General features: G+C 35.2%; 1 protein-coding gene and 1 long non-coding RNA gene across 4 annotated transcripts; one reads left to right on the top strand and one right to left on the bottom strand.

The window, feature by feature from the left end:
• Positions 1-846: 846 nt before the first annotated feature.
• LOC112028628 (AMSH-like ubiquitin thioesterase 2) lies at positions 847-8,246 on the bottom strand. 3 transcript variants are annotated; one of them, XM_024061320.2, is made up of 8 exons: positions 7,719-8,246; positions 5,563-5,965; positions 5,235-5,324; positions 4,075-4,137; positions 3,904-3,978; positions 3,328-3,390; positions 2,295-2,347; positions 847-1,426 (listed from the first exon to the last, which is right to left on the bottom strand). In XM_024061320.2, the coding sequence occupies exons 2-8, from the start codon at positions 5,848-5,850 to the stop codon at positions 1,252-1,254; spliced, it is 807 nt and encodes a 268-aa protein (XP_023917088.2). In that variant the 5' UTR covers positions 5,851-5,965; positions 7,719-8,246; the 3' UTR covers positions 847-1,251. The 3 variants fall into 3 exon arrangements, with proteins under 3 accessions (XP_023917088.2, XP_023917100.2, XP_065633515.1); XM_024061332.2 differs by having other exon boundaries at positions 5,563-5,943; XM_065777443.1 differs by lacking the exon at positions 7,719-8,246 and adding an exon at positions 6,975-7,709.
• Positions 8,247-15,703: 7,457 nt separating this feature from the next.
• On the top strand, positions 15,704-16,488 carry LOC136069184 (uncharacterized). Its single transcript, XR_010630429.1, has 2 exons — positions 15,704-16,095; positions 16,404-16,488. It is a non-coding gene; the product is annotated as an uncharacterized LOC136069184 (long non-coding RNA).
• Positions 16,489-16,750: the final 262 nt, after the last annotated feature.

The following is a 16,750-nucleotide window of genomic DNA, read 5'->3' as shown; positions in this document are numbered from 1 at the left end:
TGTTAGGAGCTAAATGGAGGTGGTTGTGGACCAATCCTATTCTAAAAGTTTGGAGAGGATAAGCCGGCTGTCAATTTGGTTGGAGACTAGAAAATACTTAGGTGCTAAGTGCTATGTATATGCAGTGATGAAATGGCAAGCGGTAAAACTCCAAGAAAGACCCGAAAGATGAAAGCGGTGAACCGTGAACCCCACCTAAACTAGCCCAGAAAATATGGAAATTGAGCTGTTAAATCCATGTTTCAGTTCCAACATCTCTATGAAACTTCTCACCTGGATCCTTTCACTCTGCATAGATGGCAACAGCCATTAGTGCATCTAACAGACAGGGTTCACTGTCTGAAGACATAATAATCTAATCTTGAAATACTGCTTAACATGCCTAATGGTTTATGGCAGATCCCTGAGGTTGCACCGGATATCAGTCACTTTGCTCACATGCATCAACTTTATGTAGTCTTTCACCACAAGGTAGAGGTTTTACTTATCATGCACATGCTGTCCTAGCACTAGAGGGTACAATCAGTGATAAGCAAACACGAAATGGGAACCTAAAGTGAATTAGAGGGGATTCTCTTTATATAAATGGGGCTGGGATGTGGTTGGGATATTTCATTTATCACAAAGCTTACCAAGCCAAACCATTGTCTTCTACAGGTACGGTATTTAAAAAAAAAAAAAAATCTAAACCATGCAGTCATTAGGAGTCTTGAAAGAATGAGTTGCCATTGGTTTCTTAAATGCAAATCCTTTCTTTTTTGCTAAGAATAAAAATCAAAATACGAATCAGTCCCATCTTTTTTCCCCCCACTTACAGAAAGAACAAATATTTTACTCAAAGCAAGCTTCACAAAACCAAAATTCTATTCAACTCACTCCAAATTAGAGTATTTGATTATCTGCAATGCAAAACAACTTTCACTTCTTAAAAAGACTTTATTACAAGGCAGAATCTAATGCAATCACAGCCACGCAAGAAAAGTGTAATTCATCTGTTGTTTCCTAAAACAAAATTTCAGTGGCTCATCTTCACTATTGTTACAAATTTTTATTCACCCTATATATGCTCACACACTTAGTAGGAAAATAACATGTGTATCACAATTGTACATATCAGCACTATAGGGATCAAACGCCACAGCCAAGTTTTTTTGTGTGGTGTAACTGGGGTCATGGCCATGTTTTCAAATACCTGCAACCCTGTCAACTAGGGATGATACATACAGACCTGCATTCTTAGATGTAAGCATATCAGCGCAAGTCAAAGATTTCAAACCTCAAATTTGAATTTGTATAGACATTAGAGCAATGCTCGTAAATGGGATCCCCATCTGCTAGTTCTTTGTGAGTATGAAATCCTGTCTCTTGGCACTCTTTCAGAAGACTCATCCCACCAGGGTCAGATAGCCGAAACATTCCATAGCTCCTGGAGGAAATTCCTTTCATAAGTTATTGAATAGCATTTTTTATAAATAGATAATTTACACAATCAGCTGTCAAAAGATGAATCTGCCTCATTACCTGCACGGCAGCAGTTAATAATTAATTTTTAAATTCTGAGAAAGAAAGGATCCTGACCGGTGTCTGTTTACTTGTGCTTCTGAAGCAGTATTTTTTTTTTTTTTTATAATTTAATATTATAATCATTCATTATAAATGAGAACTACAAAATAGGGCTACAGTGTGTTTCAAAATAAATTGCCATGTCAATGGATAGACTTCTCATCAGGAGCTTTGCACTTAAATGCTTCACTATCATATTGTGCTCAACTTACTGATCAGATTCAAAGCACCCTTCTCAACCAGCAATGCTTCATGGTCTTCACAGGCTAAGCAAAGAAAATATGCTCACAAATGATAGCAATATTTTTCTTTTTTGCTGGGACAAAATTTACTACGAGTGATACAGGTGCTAATCTGGAAGCAAAACAGGATTAATTGGACAAGAATGCAAATGTGAGCCAAAGGCAGCACCAATAATGAGGGGGGAAAAAAGGAGAATCAGTACAGCTGTGCGTAATAATGACTAAATACTGCACTGGTGGAGTGCTATCATTTTAACTAAAGGTAAACTCTCTCAAGTCAAAGGCACTGCATGGAGACCAAGGACATGGGTTGAGGTTGTGAGGGAAAACACAATCTACTAAATAAAGATTAAAATGGAAGAAGTATATATGTCTAACCCAGAGCACTAAGATGACGGCATTGCCAATCTCATTTCTAAAATGACAAGCATTATTAGTCCCTCTGCTCAAGTTGGCGACCATTAAACTACATTTTTAAAAGTTGCACACCTTGATGTATCAGTTGGAGCCATGACAATAGCAAAAGCCTCAGGTAACATTGCCTGAAAAAATAAAATGAAAAAGAAGAGTTTCAATGTTAGTCTTTTCATTAGTGAAGAAGGAACCAGGCAAACTATTGCATGTATTATTCCCAGTCTATGCAAGCAATATTACGGGAATGATTTATAAGCATGAGAATAAGCAAGAGTATGAGTTGAAAGTAAGGGAAAATTATTGACAAATAAATGCCTTTCAGTATTTTAAATCAAACAAAAGTGCCAAAGCTTAAAATAAGCATTAACAATTTTTGAAGAAAAGCTTATAGACACAAAACATTCAAGCTTGCAGGTTGTCTCTATCCTAAATTCAGGCTGATTAGTAGACAAATTAGCCAATCTCTTTTCAGTTCCTTTTCTTCTGGGCAAGAAATTTGTTTAAAATATTTTGGATATCTTTCCACTTTAAATTCACAATCTAATAAATAAGTATATATATATATATTTGAAATACAGTATCTCATCATATTCTTTCCCAATGTGATAACTAGGTAGGGGATTATTTTGATTGGTAAGTTACAATACACCCTATGAGTTTTGAACCCACAAACACACCCTTCTTACAGGGGGAGGAAGTGCTAGAGCTCATTGGGAATAACTTGGCAGGAGTTATGCTAAACCCCTGCACAACAGATCAACAGATCAAGGTAATCTTCCACCACATTGTAAGGAAAACTAATACTTTAAAAGGCATGTTTCAAATGCCTACTCCTGCTCATCACATAAAACAATATAATGGTGCGACCAACCTTGCTGTGGAATGCCCTTTATTAAAAATGTTATTTCTAAATTACAACTACCTAATGGAGACCAACCTGAATTTTATATATTACTTCTAATTAAAATATTCTGCAAAAGATTTGGCATTCAAAAATTCAATGCACAACATGTCTCATGTGGGCACCTCAAAATAAAATAAAATTAATAAACAAATGCCATTCCTCAATCAAAGACAAAGGGCACTCAGCCTTAACCAAGTCAGTTACCTGATATGAATACTGAGTGTGCAAATCTACTGATGACATAAAACAGCTTTGAGAAGGATGTGTCTGAAAATGAATATACAGATTAGGTGAAAAAGTAGACAACTACTGTTAATTCCCACCCTGATGAAACTGGATAATCTAGATATAGGCGAAAATGAGGAATAAACAAGCTAGCTGATCAAACATGAAGCATAAGCAGGAGAAATAGTTGGTAATCTTAGCAGATGTTAAAAGCATTCTGGTTGATACAAAAGCCATAAAAATGAGTACAGACTACAGAAAAACACAGTATATACTACATACTAATAACTGCTGAATGCATTGACAAACCTTGTAGCATCATTGATGCCAAAATTCAAGAAATGTTCGGGCATGTAGTCTTTCATGGTGCAGTAGAGGAACAAGAAAATATCCAAACAAAAGGAGTGATCAATTTTGGGGGTGGGAAATCACAAAAGAAAAGAAAATATGAAAGCAGCCACTGTAAACATAAGAAGGCTTCGGGCTCCAATAAAAAATGTTCACAGAGAATGGAAGAAGTTCAAAATAAAGAAAAACATGGGTGGGAATGCATACATGGATCCAACCCACAGGATAAAGGGAATGCTCATTTTGAATGGCAAAAACTTCCTCCTCATTTATAGCCTGACACTGTCATGCAGAATTTAAGTCAGCAGCAAGCAATACATGAATAAAACATTATGGAAAAACAAAATCAAGAGGAACAAAAAGGCCCTCGAGACTAACAGAACCGGAAGTTGATTCCTGCTTGGGTATGATCAAAGTAGTTGCGTAAAAGGTTCCTTTCTCCTGGACACATGAAGGAAACAAACATATATTAGCTACAGGTTAGCAAAATTCTCCCATGAAATCAATCCCTACTTCCGAAACATTGAAGGGAAAATGCATGGAAGAAAGAAAGGTTACAACAACCACAATAAGAAACCTTAATCACAAATTTTGGAGTCAGTTATGGATCCTCAATAGATCACTTAAGGGTGTTTGTAGTGAATCCATTCATAAATGAGTGACTAAATTTTATGCTGGCCATCAACCTATTGGAACCCTCCTTTTTGGGGCTTGGGGTTGGTTGTGAACAAATATATGACATTAAGCACAAACACGGGCAGAGTTAAGAAAGAAAGGTTAAGCCAATGGAAAATTTGGAAAAGAGACAAAAATATTCTCTCTACCAAGGCCACAAGAACTTGCTGAACTGTTTGAACAAGTTATACATCATGTCTGGTGAAAATTGTAAGAAATATAAATAATTTTTTGAAATCAATTTAAAAAGACGAGGATCAATGCTGGGCTCAATAATGTAAGCTTGTGACCTGAGTAGGCACATGAAAGTAATGGGACCTTAGTTTGGCCCAGTGAGTCAGCTGGTCGGGTTTGGTGTTGGCTTCTCACTGGCCTGCCACTTTCAGGCAAAGGCTTTGGATCACATGGCTCCTAGAGAGGAGGGCACCATGTGAGGCTGGCCAAACATAGCCAGCTAGGCTAATCTCAATTAGACTGTCACTTTATAAGGAACCATATTTTTTTCTTCTAAATGATGAAGATGAACAGAAATTTGAATAGATGCAGTGACAGCTTTAAGTAGGAGTAGAAATTAAAAGGAGAGAGAGAGAGAGAGAGAGAGAGAGAGAGAGAGAGAGAGATGCTCTAAGCAGAAGAGGGAGAGTATGTTTTAAGAAACTGAGAGGATCAAAGAAATAAGTGATGCCGATATGAGAAGAGGCCTCCAGAAATATTGTGGAAGCTTACTGTCTATAATGATTTTGTTTGTGTCAAAAGAAAATAAATTCCTAAACATAATTGCGACAAATCATGCAATATGCAGCACCAATAGGATAGGCAATAAATTGAGGCTCTAAAATATATAGAAAAAGCATGAATCTTACAAGAAAGGCACCAAGAATCCCACAGGTTTCCAGATCATTGTCTGTGTTGTCTTTAGCAAGCTCAAGAAAATCCTCCATCAACCGTGTCGACTAAGTATGAATATAATAATGACTTATTAGCCATCTATTTTCCAAGTGAAAGACATAACTATAAAGTATTCATGTGCTTTAAACTACACATGGAACTTGAAAACATAAAAAGAAGATAATTTTCAAGTAAGCTTAAAAATAAACAATTTTGCACAAGAATGCTGCACTACCACAAAACAAAGATAACAAAGAATTATTAAATAGTAATTAAAAAAAGAAAAATATGTGCAGTTCTTACTATATGTACATCTTGCAAGACCTTAGACGTGGTTGACTCATTACTTGATGTTGAATGTCCTTGTTCTGAATCAGTAACTGTAATATGTGAAACACGTGCACCTTGAGGCACGTCCTCTACACAAGAGATTACAGGAGAAGGAGAAGACTGAGTGACAGTATGAACTGTAATATGGCAACATTTGCTGGCTGTGTTAATGGTTGGATAATGGAATTTAAATGGGGAGCAACTAGTTCTAGAATCCATGGAATATATAAATTCCATTCCAGATTTTTCTTCATTAATCATCCTCGAGCTATATTATAGCAAGTTGAACACAGATATATATATGTTCTGCACTGGAGAGTCTGCACAGAAATGGTAACCTTTGGTCTCTTGTTTCTGTAAGGCAAAAATTTTAATCCTGTCAAAGGAACTACAAACAATGAGAAACAGACCCAGTTGGATCTCATAAAATATTAAAGAAGAAAGACTATTCTCCCTGAGAGTTCTGAACTCATTATAATCTTTGACTTCAGCACCATAGCTTCAAATATTCCATTCAAATTTGCTAATATTATCCATGGAAATTCCATCCCCTTTAATAGATAGGTAGCTCCTCTATAAGATATTTTTGAATCATTCATGAATTCCAAATACAGGGGAATACCCTCTAGAAGAAATAAGCTCCACAATGGAATAACACATTGTAAACAGTCATGCATGGTAGTCAGAAAATAGCATAACAGTTCACACATGGCCCTCGCAAGTTCCACTTACCTTTTGTAACCAATTCTTTTCTGTTCTTAAATCTCAAAATCTTAAAATTTATTGCCTTAGTAACCCATAATTAAAGTAAGAGAAATGCCTCCAAGGACACTTCTAGTGTCATCTTTACCTACATACATAAAAAGGCATACCCTTCATGAATAAGTGAACTATAAACCACTTGCAGTTTCAATTTGGCCTTTCTTGGACTCCTTGTAAATATGGGAAAAAGTATTGGAAACATATTCTAATTTCACTTGAACTTTCAAAGAAACATAAAAATGTTGTACCTAATGCACAAAATTCACACTTTTATAGGATCTGGGAGAGGTGATGGGTAGGCACCTATACCCCCATTTTTTTCTAGTGAGAGGCTGATTCTTGGGAATTTTCAAAGAAACATACACCCAAAAAAACAATTGATGTTAAAATTCACATCTCATGTGCTGTCCAGACTCAAGACCATAAATAGCAAACACAACCTAGAACCAGCATTTTTAGTTCCCATTCAGGCACACATATACTTATGCAAAACCTAGCAATAACATGGTGGAACTTGCAAGTCATTTCTACATCTATCACATGTTTCATTCATAAATTATCATTCTCTCATTTCTACATATGATGGATACCATCAAAAAAAGCAAAGTGCAGGGTTCCTGTACCTTGTTATGATGAAGCTTTTCTTTTGCTGAATGGGTCTAGTGACTCTGATGCTGAGTTATTAACATCAGAGAGTTTGTGATTATGAATCCAAATAAAACATAGGGTAAATTTCCCTTTACCACTCTAATGGGCAATTTGTAATGTCCCCTGAACTTTAAAAACTGCACAACCAACCTTCTAAACCATGTGATTAGTTGCCATGTCCCCACTAGAAAAATTTCCCCATATTCCTGCTATATTAGGCGTTGATTTCCACATGCTTATCACATGATCATATGATAATGTGATAAGCACATGAATTTTAAGCTTTAAGCATAGAAGAAACTGGAGCGATTTTACTAGAAGGGAAACAATGCAAGTTGCAACTGATCCCATAGTTCAGCTCAAACTCAAAACATATTTATCGACATCCATCCCTTTGTCATATTATCTTCAACTTTAAGAAGCTATTTTATGAAGAGAGCTAGAGGCACAAATTCCTCACCTTAAACTAATATCTAAAAGAAACCCGAGTTAAAAAAGCCATAGTTCAAAGCAAAGAAAGACATCACCATACTTCTTAAACATTCTAAGTACAAAAGACAACAACTGGGTTTTACACAAAAAAGCTCTCTGACTTTTCCTAAGAACCCCTATAATAAATTAAACTCACCCTTCAATTCAGAGAATAATTAACTATTTTTTGTGACTCCACAAATTATTTACAAGTGAATTGAAAAGGGAAAGGTTTGAAAAACTCATACCTGCAATTTCTTTCAGCCTTTCTATATAAAGTACAAACAGTGAGATAGAATTCGATATGAGCTTCGAAACTAGGCTCCTATACAGTTTTATGCCGTTATAACATTTCTGAAAACTACAGACATCTTTAGAGCACTAGCAATGGAGGAGGTAAAAAAACACCAATTTTATATCTTCAATCACTACTTTATTTATTTCACTCTTTTATTTTACAATACACCTTGACATTCTAATTTCTATTTTTACTTACATCTCTTCCACCTCTCCACCTTTTACAACTCTTCCATCTCTCTACCTTTTTGTCTCTCTTTCTCTGCCAAACCTACACACTTCTTAAAATAACAATATTTACGTCGTTCAACCATTCATGCCGTTTCCTGTTGGTATTTCTTTTACGACAACATTTTCCATTGTCGTTCATTCGTTTGAGGGCAAGTTCTGTCGCATTTTTCTGTCGTGTCTCTCTCTTCTCGATGTTTTCCCCACATACGACACTTGACAAAACTAGACTTGAACAGTTGAACTTGAACCCCCATAACTCGTACAAATTGAAGGAAAACGTATTGGTGTGGGTTGGGATTTTTGAACTCGTATTTTTCTGTCATATTATTGAACCTCTGGAAATGGCTGGGATGGGTTAACTCGTGGGCCACATGGGTTAATCTTTTTTTTTTAAAGAAAGTGTAGAAGGATGAGTTAGGGCCTCTTCCAAATGGGCCCCAGTATGATAACTTAGGAAAAGTCCCTTTTTTTTTGAGGAACAGGAAAAGTCCATTTAAAATCAGGCCCAAGACACCAAGCGAGGAATGATATCAACAGTTGATAGGAGGAGGAGGAATCCTCGGCATGGCCTTTGTGTAAGAAATGATGGAGATTGGTAAGTAATTGAGGAGAAAGGCTCGGTTGGGTTAAGAAGAGGCCTTTGAGAGAAGTAATAGTTACCTTTGCATTAATTATCTTTACTTAAACGTCTCTTCTTAAAAAATAAAGCAATCGTGCAGACCTACTATTATCACTGACCATAGATGGAGGGACAACATCCCACTATCCACCCTTATTCATGTATTATTCTTTTTTTTTTTTTTTGCTTTTCACCCATTTCAACAAGTTTTTTCACCCTTTATTTTTTTTCTTTTAATGGCTTTTTGACTTCATGTCAATGTGTTTTACACTTTTACTTCCTACTCTTTTCTTTATTTCATTATTTTCTAATTTTTTTTTTTCCTCACAAACACTTATATATATTTTCTTAATAAGGTTGAGGCTTAAAGACTTTAATTTAGTGAACCTTGGTCGGTGTAAACTTAAAATGTATGTATTTTTTTAAGCATTTTTGTTTATTTGTTGTCTTATTAGTTGAAAGGAAGAAAGTCAAAAAACAATATGATCAAATTGTTTTCATTTTGTCTTTTTTTTGGCTCATGAAATAAAATGGGTTGTACCGGATTGACCCGACCCACAATTGCTTATTGCTCCATGGTCACTTGCATTGCCATGAGTGGCGACAACCATTACTAGGGGCATGAGTTAGAGGTAGGTTTGATTGGGGCTATGAGTTAATTGATTTATGTTGGGTTGAAACTTTGGGTGTTGGTGTATGATGGTTCAATAAATGTAGTTGATATTCGGGGTGGTAAGACTTTAATTTAGTGAACCTTGGTCGGTGTAAACTTAAAATGTATGTATTTTTTTAAGCATTTTTGTTTATTTGTTGTCTTATTAGTTGAAAGGAAGAAAGTCAAAAAACAATATGATCAAATTGTTTTCATTTTGTCTTTTTTTTGGCTCATGAAATAAAATGGGTTGTACCGGATTGACCCGACCCACAATTGCTTATTGCTCCATGGTCACTTGCATTGCCATGAGTGGCGACAACCATTACTAGGGGCATGAGTTAGAGGTAGGTTTGATTGGGGCTATGAGTTAATTGATTTATGTTGGGTTGAAACTTTGGGTGTTGGTGTATGATGGTTCAATAAATGTAGTTGATATTCGGGGTGGTTTGGACGATAGAGGTGGGTGGTTGATAGTTTAGGCCCTTTAGGGTGGTGATGTCATCGTTAGTTTGCCCATCCTACCCCCGACTCACATTCTCTTTTTCAAAACAAGCCAACAGGCCCAAATCCCCCCCTAAGTACTTAAATAAAATAATGCACACACTTTCAAGAATATCAAGAATATATATATATATATATAGAGAGAGAGAGAGAGAGAGAGAGATAAGATTTTCTGTTACATCTTTTAAATTTGACAAAAAGTTTTGTAGTCATTAGACATTTACCAAGTAACAATTAATCAATGGTCATATTACTCGATTTTATATTAGTGGAGGGGTTGAACTTGCCCCATAGTTCAAAGAAAATAATAATAATTAATCCAATTTTCCAACTCTTATTTGTAATTAGTAGACACCTAAACAAAATTTGGAGTGAATCATATACTATATAATAAAAGTTGGACTTAAAAGTTGTGGTTGCGCCAAGTGACTTCGCCAAATTGCAGAAATTTTTATAGATTTTTAAAGATATTATTATTATTATTATCTTTTTCGTCTATAATTTCTAAATTGATAAAAGTCTCAACTCTCAATTTGGTTATAATCCAAATTCTATTTTTTCAGATTTTTTTTAAAAGATATAATTTCTTTCAATTTTTGTTCTTATCTTCTTCTCCTATAATTTCTAAGTTGATAAAAAAATCTTAACACTTATTTTTTAGATTTGGAATTCAGCTTCACACATCCATAAATTAAACTGGCATTAGAATTTTTGTTAGTATCAACTTCTTCAATGTGGAGTGTGTATACATATATCAGATAATTCATATAAATTATGTAAAAATTATTTTTTTTTCTTCATAAAATTATATATTTTATATGTTTATGAACAAAAAAAAATCCGTATAATGCATGAGCTTTCAACTAATATATATATATATAGTTAAAAAATAGGCATTGCAGAAAAGTTTAAAAATCAGCTCATTTTTGTATTCAGTTACGTTGAAATTTTAGTGGTGTATCTTATAAACTCTTTTTCTGGAACAAATAGTGAAATTGATAAGAAAACAAACACATAGAGGCCCACTTATTTAATTAGTATTCTATTTCGAAAGGGATAGGAGTCCCAAGTGAATTTATAAGGGACGTAAAGATAAAGCGGTTGCCTTTTTTTTTTATTTATAATTTTTTGTTGATAAACGTTTGCTTTTATTTGTTATATAAATAGAGACATGCGTGCGAGGTAATTAGAGAGAGAGCAGCCAAAGAGTGCCGCAGGAATAGTGAAGAATAAAAGAAAGAGAAATGCAGTGAGCCAGTGAGAGAAGATGGTTAACATATATATATAATTTCTTTTGTTTAGGCCAGTTTGGAGAAAGCAAGAATTATGTTCTTTTTTTTTTTAACCAAGAATAATGTTCGTTGGTGAGACAGTGATACTTCTTTTGTATTGTAGATGCATTAAAAGTCACGTTCATGATTGAACATTTAAGGTACGAATTTTATGAATTCACAAGCAATTTTAAATTCAAATTGATGGATGTAGTTTCAATTTTATGTGGTTAAAATTATTTGAATCTTTGTAAGTTTAGAAATAAATAAATAAATAAATACATAGGTCCTATTTGGAATATGGAAGTCTGGTGATTTCTTTTGTTTTTTTTAGTGGTTATTGAAAATTGTTTAATTGCTCTGTTATGTCATTAATCATTGCAACAAACATATACAAAAGAAACAGTTATATCCAAACTTTTTTTTTTTTGATAATGTATATCCAAACTTAATTGATGAGTGTGGATCTTTCTCCAAAAAAAAAAAAAAATTGATGAGCGTGGGTGAATTTTGGTTTCCATCGAATTTTGTTCTTCTACCTACAACTATATATTTGTTTACTCTAATTTTTTTTTAATAGGTTTTGTGTATTTTTTTGTCTTTTGTTTAACCTAATTTTCTTAAGTTTTATTCAATTTATATGGTTATGGTTTGAGAATCAATCATTAAATATGTTTAGACATGTTTCTCAATATATATATATATATAGTTAGACATGACTTTGTTATTATTTTGTATACCATACATGAATTACACACCACTTTACTTTTTGACTTGGTAGCCAAAGAGATATTCAATGGTGATATGTTGTTGTTACACATATATGATTAATATGGTTGTGAGAGTGCTTTTTTTTTTAGCACTATGGCTCGAGGATCCTGGGCCGTGTGAGGGGTACTTGGTGGACTGGGATCAATTCCCCGCAGCTAATGGGCTGAATTAGGAATAGATTTGTGCACAGAAACAAGCTTCCTACAATTACAAACAAACTAAAAAAGAGTATTCGTATTTCCCCCCCCCCCCCCCATTTTACTTTACTAGCTTTTCTTTTATAGTTTTCATCTTCCTATCTCCTACTTCCATCTGTTGATCATCTATTTGCCTCTCTTCTGGCCGTCCGTCCCATCAGAGGCCTTATCGGTACTCAAGTGGTTCACTCTGATCAACGTTATCCTGCCAAGGGGTTACCTCCCCATTAATGTGGCCAGTGGGGTTAGTTGAGTGCATTAAATGCGAGAGTGACAGTTTACTTTGGGGTTAGTCTCTCCCCAAAATCACCTTTGTCAGGCCGAGGATAAGGTGGTCCTCGGCGTGGATTGGGAAAATAGGCTTTCTCCCACTTTAGTCCAGAATAGCTTGTGCTCCTCGGCATGGGCCTTGGGTCTGCTACATGATGGACCGAGGCTATCGGGCCCATGGGCCCCACATTAATCATTTTTCAAAAAATACATTTTCTAGAAAACTATCTCATTTTCTTATATTTTGTAGTAATCTTAAAATGAAATGAAAAAAATATTTATTGGTTTTTCTTATTTAGCTTCATGTAATATATAGTTGGTTTTTAGAAAATTTAGTCGAAAACGACTTTGTCTCACACCAATTAAACATGTTGTGAGAGTGCCTTTTTTTTTTTAGCACTATGGCCCGAGGATCCTGGGCCGTGTGAGGGGTACTTGGTGGACTGGGATCAATTCCCCGCAGCTAATGGGCTGATTTAGGAATGGATTTGTGCACAGAAACAAGCTTCCTACAATTACAAACAAACTAAAAAAGAGTATTTGTATTGAACAACATTTAGCAGTAAAGGAAATGCATAATAAGTGAAATAAAATGCGAAGAACATGTTAGGGATCCTCCGACTGATGAGGTATGTTTTATTAGTTTTTTCTTTCAAAACTGTGATTACAAAGCTCACTGAAACATGGTGCAAGGTTCAAGTGAGTTCAAAAATTACAGACTTTGATAGCCATTCAAGCTTCAAAGACTTGCAAAGTTTGAATCCGTTGAATCCAAGCGTGTAATGTAGTGGCTGTTTCGGGGATCCCGGGAAACAAGTTCCTCTGTTTTCCCTTTTGTTTTACAGAGTACTTCTTATATCTTTCGAGACTTTTAGAAAAATAACTCTCAGTGTCCTAACGAATGATCTATGCCTCTCCAAAAAATTGCCCCCTATCTCTTCCTTTCCCCCCCTTTTTATAGCACAGTGGCGGGCTCCTGGGGGTACTACCAATTTTCCTTTTTGCCCTTTGAAGTTGGTTCAGCGCCTGGTTGTCTCAGAGACATGTCGTTTCCCTTTTTCTTATAGCTCTTCTCTTTTTGCTGTGACAGGATGAAAGTTTCCCAGCAAGCTTCCCATTTCCGGATTTCCCCTTGGTTGACCTGAGATTTTTGGCTTTTCTTGCTCCAGCTTTCCCAGCTTTCCCAGCCTTCCCAGTTGTACTTTCTTTGTCTTTTTTCTTCAAATGGTTGGGACCAAATCTCCTGCATTTTTATCTTTTTTTGTCTTTCTTCGAATGAGAGTCTCCCAGCGTGCCTTTTGTCTTTCTTTTCCTTATCAAGTCTGCTTCAATTTCTCCTCATGCGTCCGGGGATCCTCTGGCTCTGGTATTGCTTCTGGGCGTCCCGACCTGAAACAAGTTCCTCTGTTTTCCCTTTTGTTTTACAGAGTATTTCTTATATCTTTCGAGACTTTTAGAAAAATAACTCTCAGTGTCCTAACGAATGATCTATGCCTCTCCAAAAATTGCCCTCTATCTCTTCCTTTCCCCCCCTTTTTATAGCACAGTGGCGGGCTCCTGGGGGTACTACCAATTTTCCTTTTTGCCCTTTGAAGTTGGTTCAGCGCCTGGTTGTCTCAGAGACATGTCGTTTCCCTTTTTCTTATAGCTCTTCTCTTTTTGCTGCGACAGGATGAAAGTTTCCCAGCAAGCTTCCCATTTTCGGGTTTCCCCTTGGTTGACCTGAGATTTTTGGCTTTTCTTGCTCCAGCTTTCTCAGCTTTCCCAGCCTTCCCAGTTGTACTTTCTTTGTCTTTTTTCTTCAAATGGTTGGGACCAAATCTCCTGCATTTTTATCTTTTTTTGTCTTTCTTCGAATGAGAGTCTCCCGGCGTGCCTTTTGTTTTTTCTTTTCCTTATCAAGTCTGCTTCAATTTCTCCTCATGCGTCCGGGGATCCTCTGGCTCTGGTATTGCTTCTGGGTGTCCCGACCCAAGTCTCCCTTCTGGGCTTGGTTGCTGTTTGCTTTATCTGTTTTTTCTTGGGCCCTTTTCTTCGTGGACTTCTGAATCAAGTCTTCTGGGCTCCCTTCTTTTTCTTTCTTTTCCCCTTCCTTTCTTTTATTGTGAGAGCCCATCCTTTCTCTTTTTTTTTTGTGAAATGGGCCCAAGGTCTTTTTTTTCACCTCTTTCTTTTTGGGCCTATTTTTTGTGGCTATTTAATTATTTTGTACCTCAACAATGGTTAAACATATATGCTTTTATCAAATAAAAAGCATTTTTTTAAAAAGCATTCAAAATGATAATCTTTGCATGATTACATGTTAATTATAGTTAAAAAAAAATATCATAATTAATATTTTTTTAAGATTAACAAAGCAATTTGTTATGCTATGACAATCAACAAAAATCAAGGACTTGCCAAGTCCAGTGTTCACCAATTGCATGGACTAAAGATTTTAATAAAGAACAATAACAAATAAGAACAAGGATACACTGAAAATATAGTGTACAAAGAGGTATTCAACAATCTCCCAAATGTAAAACAACTTCTAACTTTTTTTTTCTCATTAATATTATTGTAGCTAATAATATTACAGATTCACTATATACAAAATTCAGATAAAATCAATTTGATACATGTAACTACAAGTCTCATTAGAGCACTGTAGGGACTCGATTTGGATTGGACCCAGAAAAGAGATGGGTTTCTAACCTAACAAGCCCAAACAATACATTTTTAGAGAGTGGGTTGAAAAATTAGGCCCTAACAGACAGGCAACGCTAAAAACAGAATTTCCCACCATTGGAGGTCGAAACATCTAGGCTGCCCCTTAAGGTCACTCCTCGGCGTTCATCCGAGGAGCTTCCTCCTTTTCTCTTTTTCTTTTTTTCACTCTCTAAAAATGTATTGTTTGGGCTTGTTGGGTTAGAAATCCATCTCTTTTCTGGGTCAATCCAAATCGAGTCCCTACAAGCACAATTTGTAAGTTACAAGCTCAAAATTTTCTATTGAAGTATTATCATTTTAAATTTGAAGGTTGTTATACCAATAAAATTTATTCCTTTTGTTATTATAATAATTATTTATTTGGTTATTGTTTCTCTTATAAAATATATATTCTATAAGTTTATGATAAAACCGAGCAAATCACGGGCTTTTCACTAGTATATATATATAAAGATAGAAATTCTAATATGGTATAATCTAATTATATATGTGTGTGAAACTTCCTGCTGGAAACTTAAATTCTAACTCTTGTCCCTCATTCCATAAGAACTTTGTACTTGTAGAATGACTATTACGCCAAGAGTACATGATGGTCTTGTGATATTTAATAAGTCTAGAGATACAACAAAATGCACAATTATCTAAGATATCAAGTTGTTAAATTTATTGTAAAAACGGTTAGTATTGGTATATTCTCAGTCTATTGCTTACTTGTTTGTCACACAGAGACATTTTTTAACTTGTTCACCACTACTGGCTTCAGATGAATAAAGGAATGTCTTAGTCCAACTTGGATTCTCATCTTTAGAATGGTAGCGAGCCCCTGTTGGTTCACCTCTCGCTTTCATTTTATCCGTAGAGTGTAGAGAGACCACTTCCAAGTCTTACATTTTGTCCACAGCAACAATGGCCACAACTTGAATTTTCTGCCACACCTTTTATGTTTTCCCAGGTAGACCCATCCAAACACACAAAGACACAGTCACACATTTTCAGTTTCAGTTGAACCTTTCTTCAAATTGGACTTGGTCGAAAGGAGGGTATTTTCAGAGTCTGAAAAGCTATTCTAGTTCATACTCTGGTACTCTCTCTCTCTCTCAACAGGTAAAACCTTGGACTTTTTTGGCTTAAGCATTAAAGCAAAGGTTCAATTATTCACACACACACAAACTGTGGTCAATTTAATTATGGAGTGCTTTAAAGGGCTTTTTGTCCAAAAGTCTATGAACATGAGCATGAACTGTTCTAGATTGTAAAAGTTGAAGTCGTGAAAAGTCAGTTGGACTATTTTGCTCAATTTTTAAGCCAATAATTTATTGTCTCAATGTAACCTTTTTTGGGGTTCAATTTAACAAAATGAAATTACAAACTTCAAGACTTATAATTTGTTTAGTTTTTCTGTTCTTAAATAGGTAGAGAGAGGGTTTCCCCAAAAGAACCATGGCTGGGACTCTTAAAAAGTGCATGATGCTATGTTGTACAAGCAAGGTCACCGTGGTAAGTTCTATTGAGTATTAATTGTTACATTGAAGCAAATAGGCATTTTTTTATTAGCGTAATGTTCATCACATGTCAATTTCACTTAAATTGTAGCGAGTTTAGAGACTATATTTTATGGTTAAAATTATTTTTCTTGGGTTAGACAACATATAAAATGCCGCATCATTTTTAATTTTTAAATAACATGAAATTTAATATACTTTGAATTTGTACTATTTAGTTTGAACAGTTAGCACAATTCATTTCAAACGAAGAATAT

This window comes from Quercus suber, unplaced genomic scaffold (genome assembly GCF_002906115.3).
Source record: "Quercus suber isolate HL8 unplaced genomic scaffold, Cork oak 2.0 scaffold_155, whole genome shotgun sequence".
NCBI lineage: Eukaryota > Viridiplantae > Streptophyta > Magnoliopsida > Fagales > Fagaceae > Quercus > Quercus suber.
This window is presented reverse-complemented; position numbering and strand designations above follow the sequence as displayed.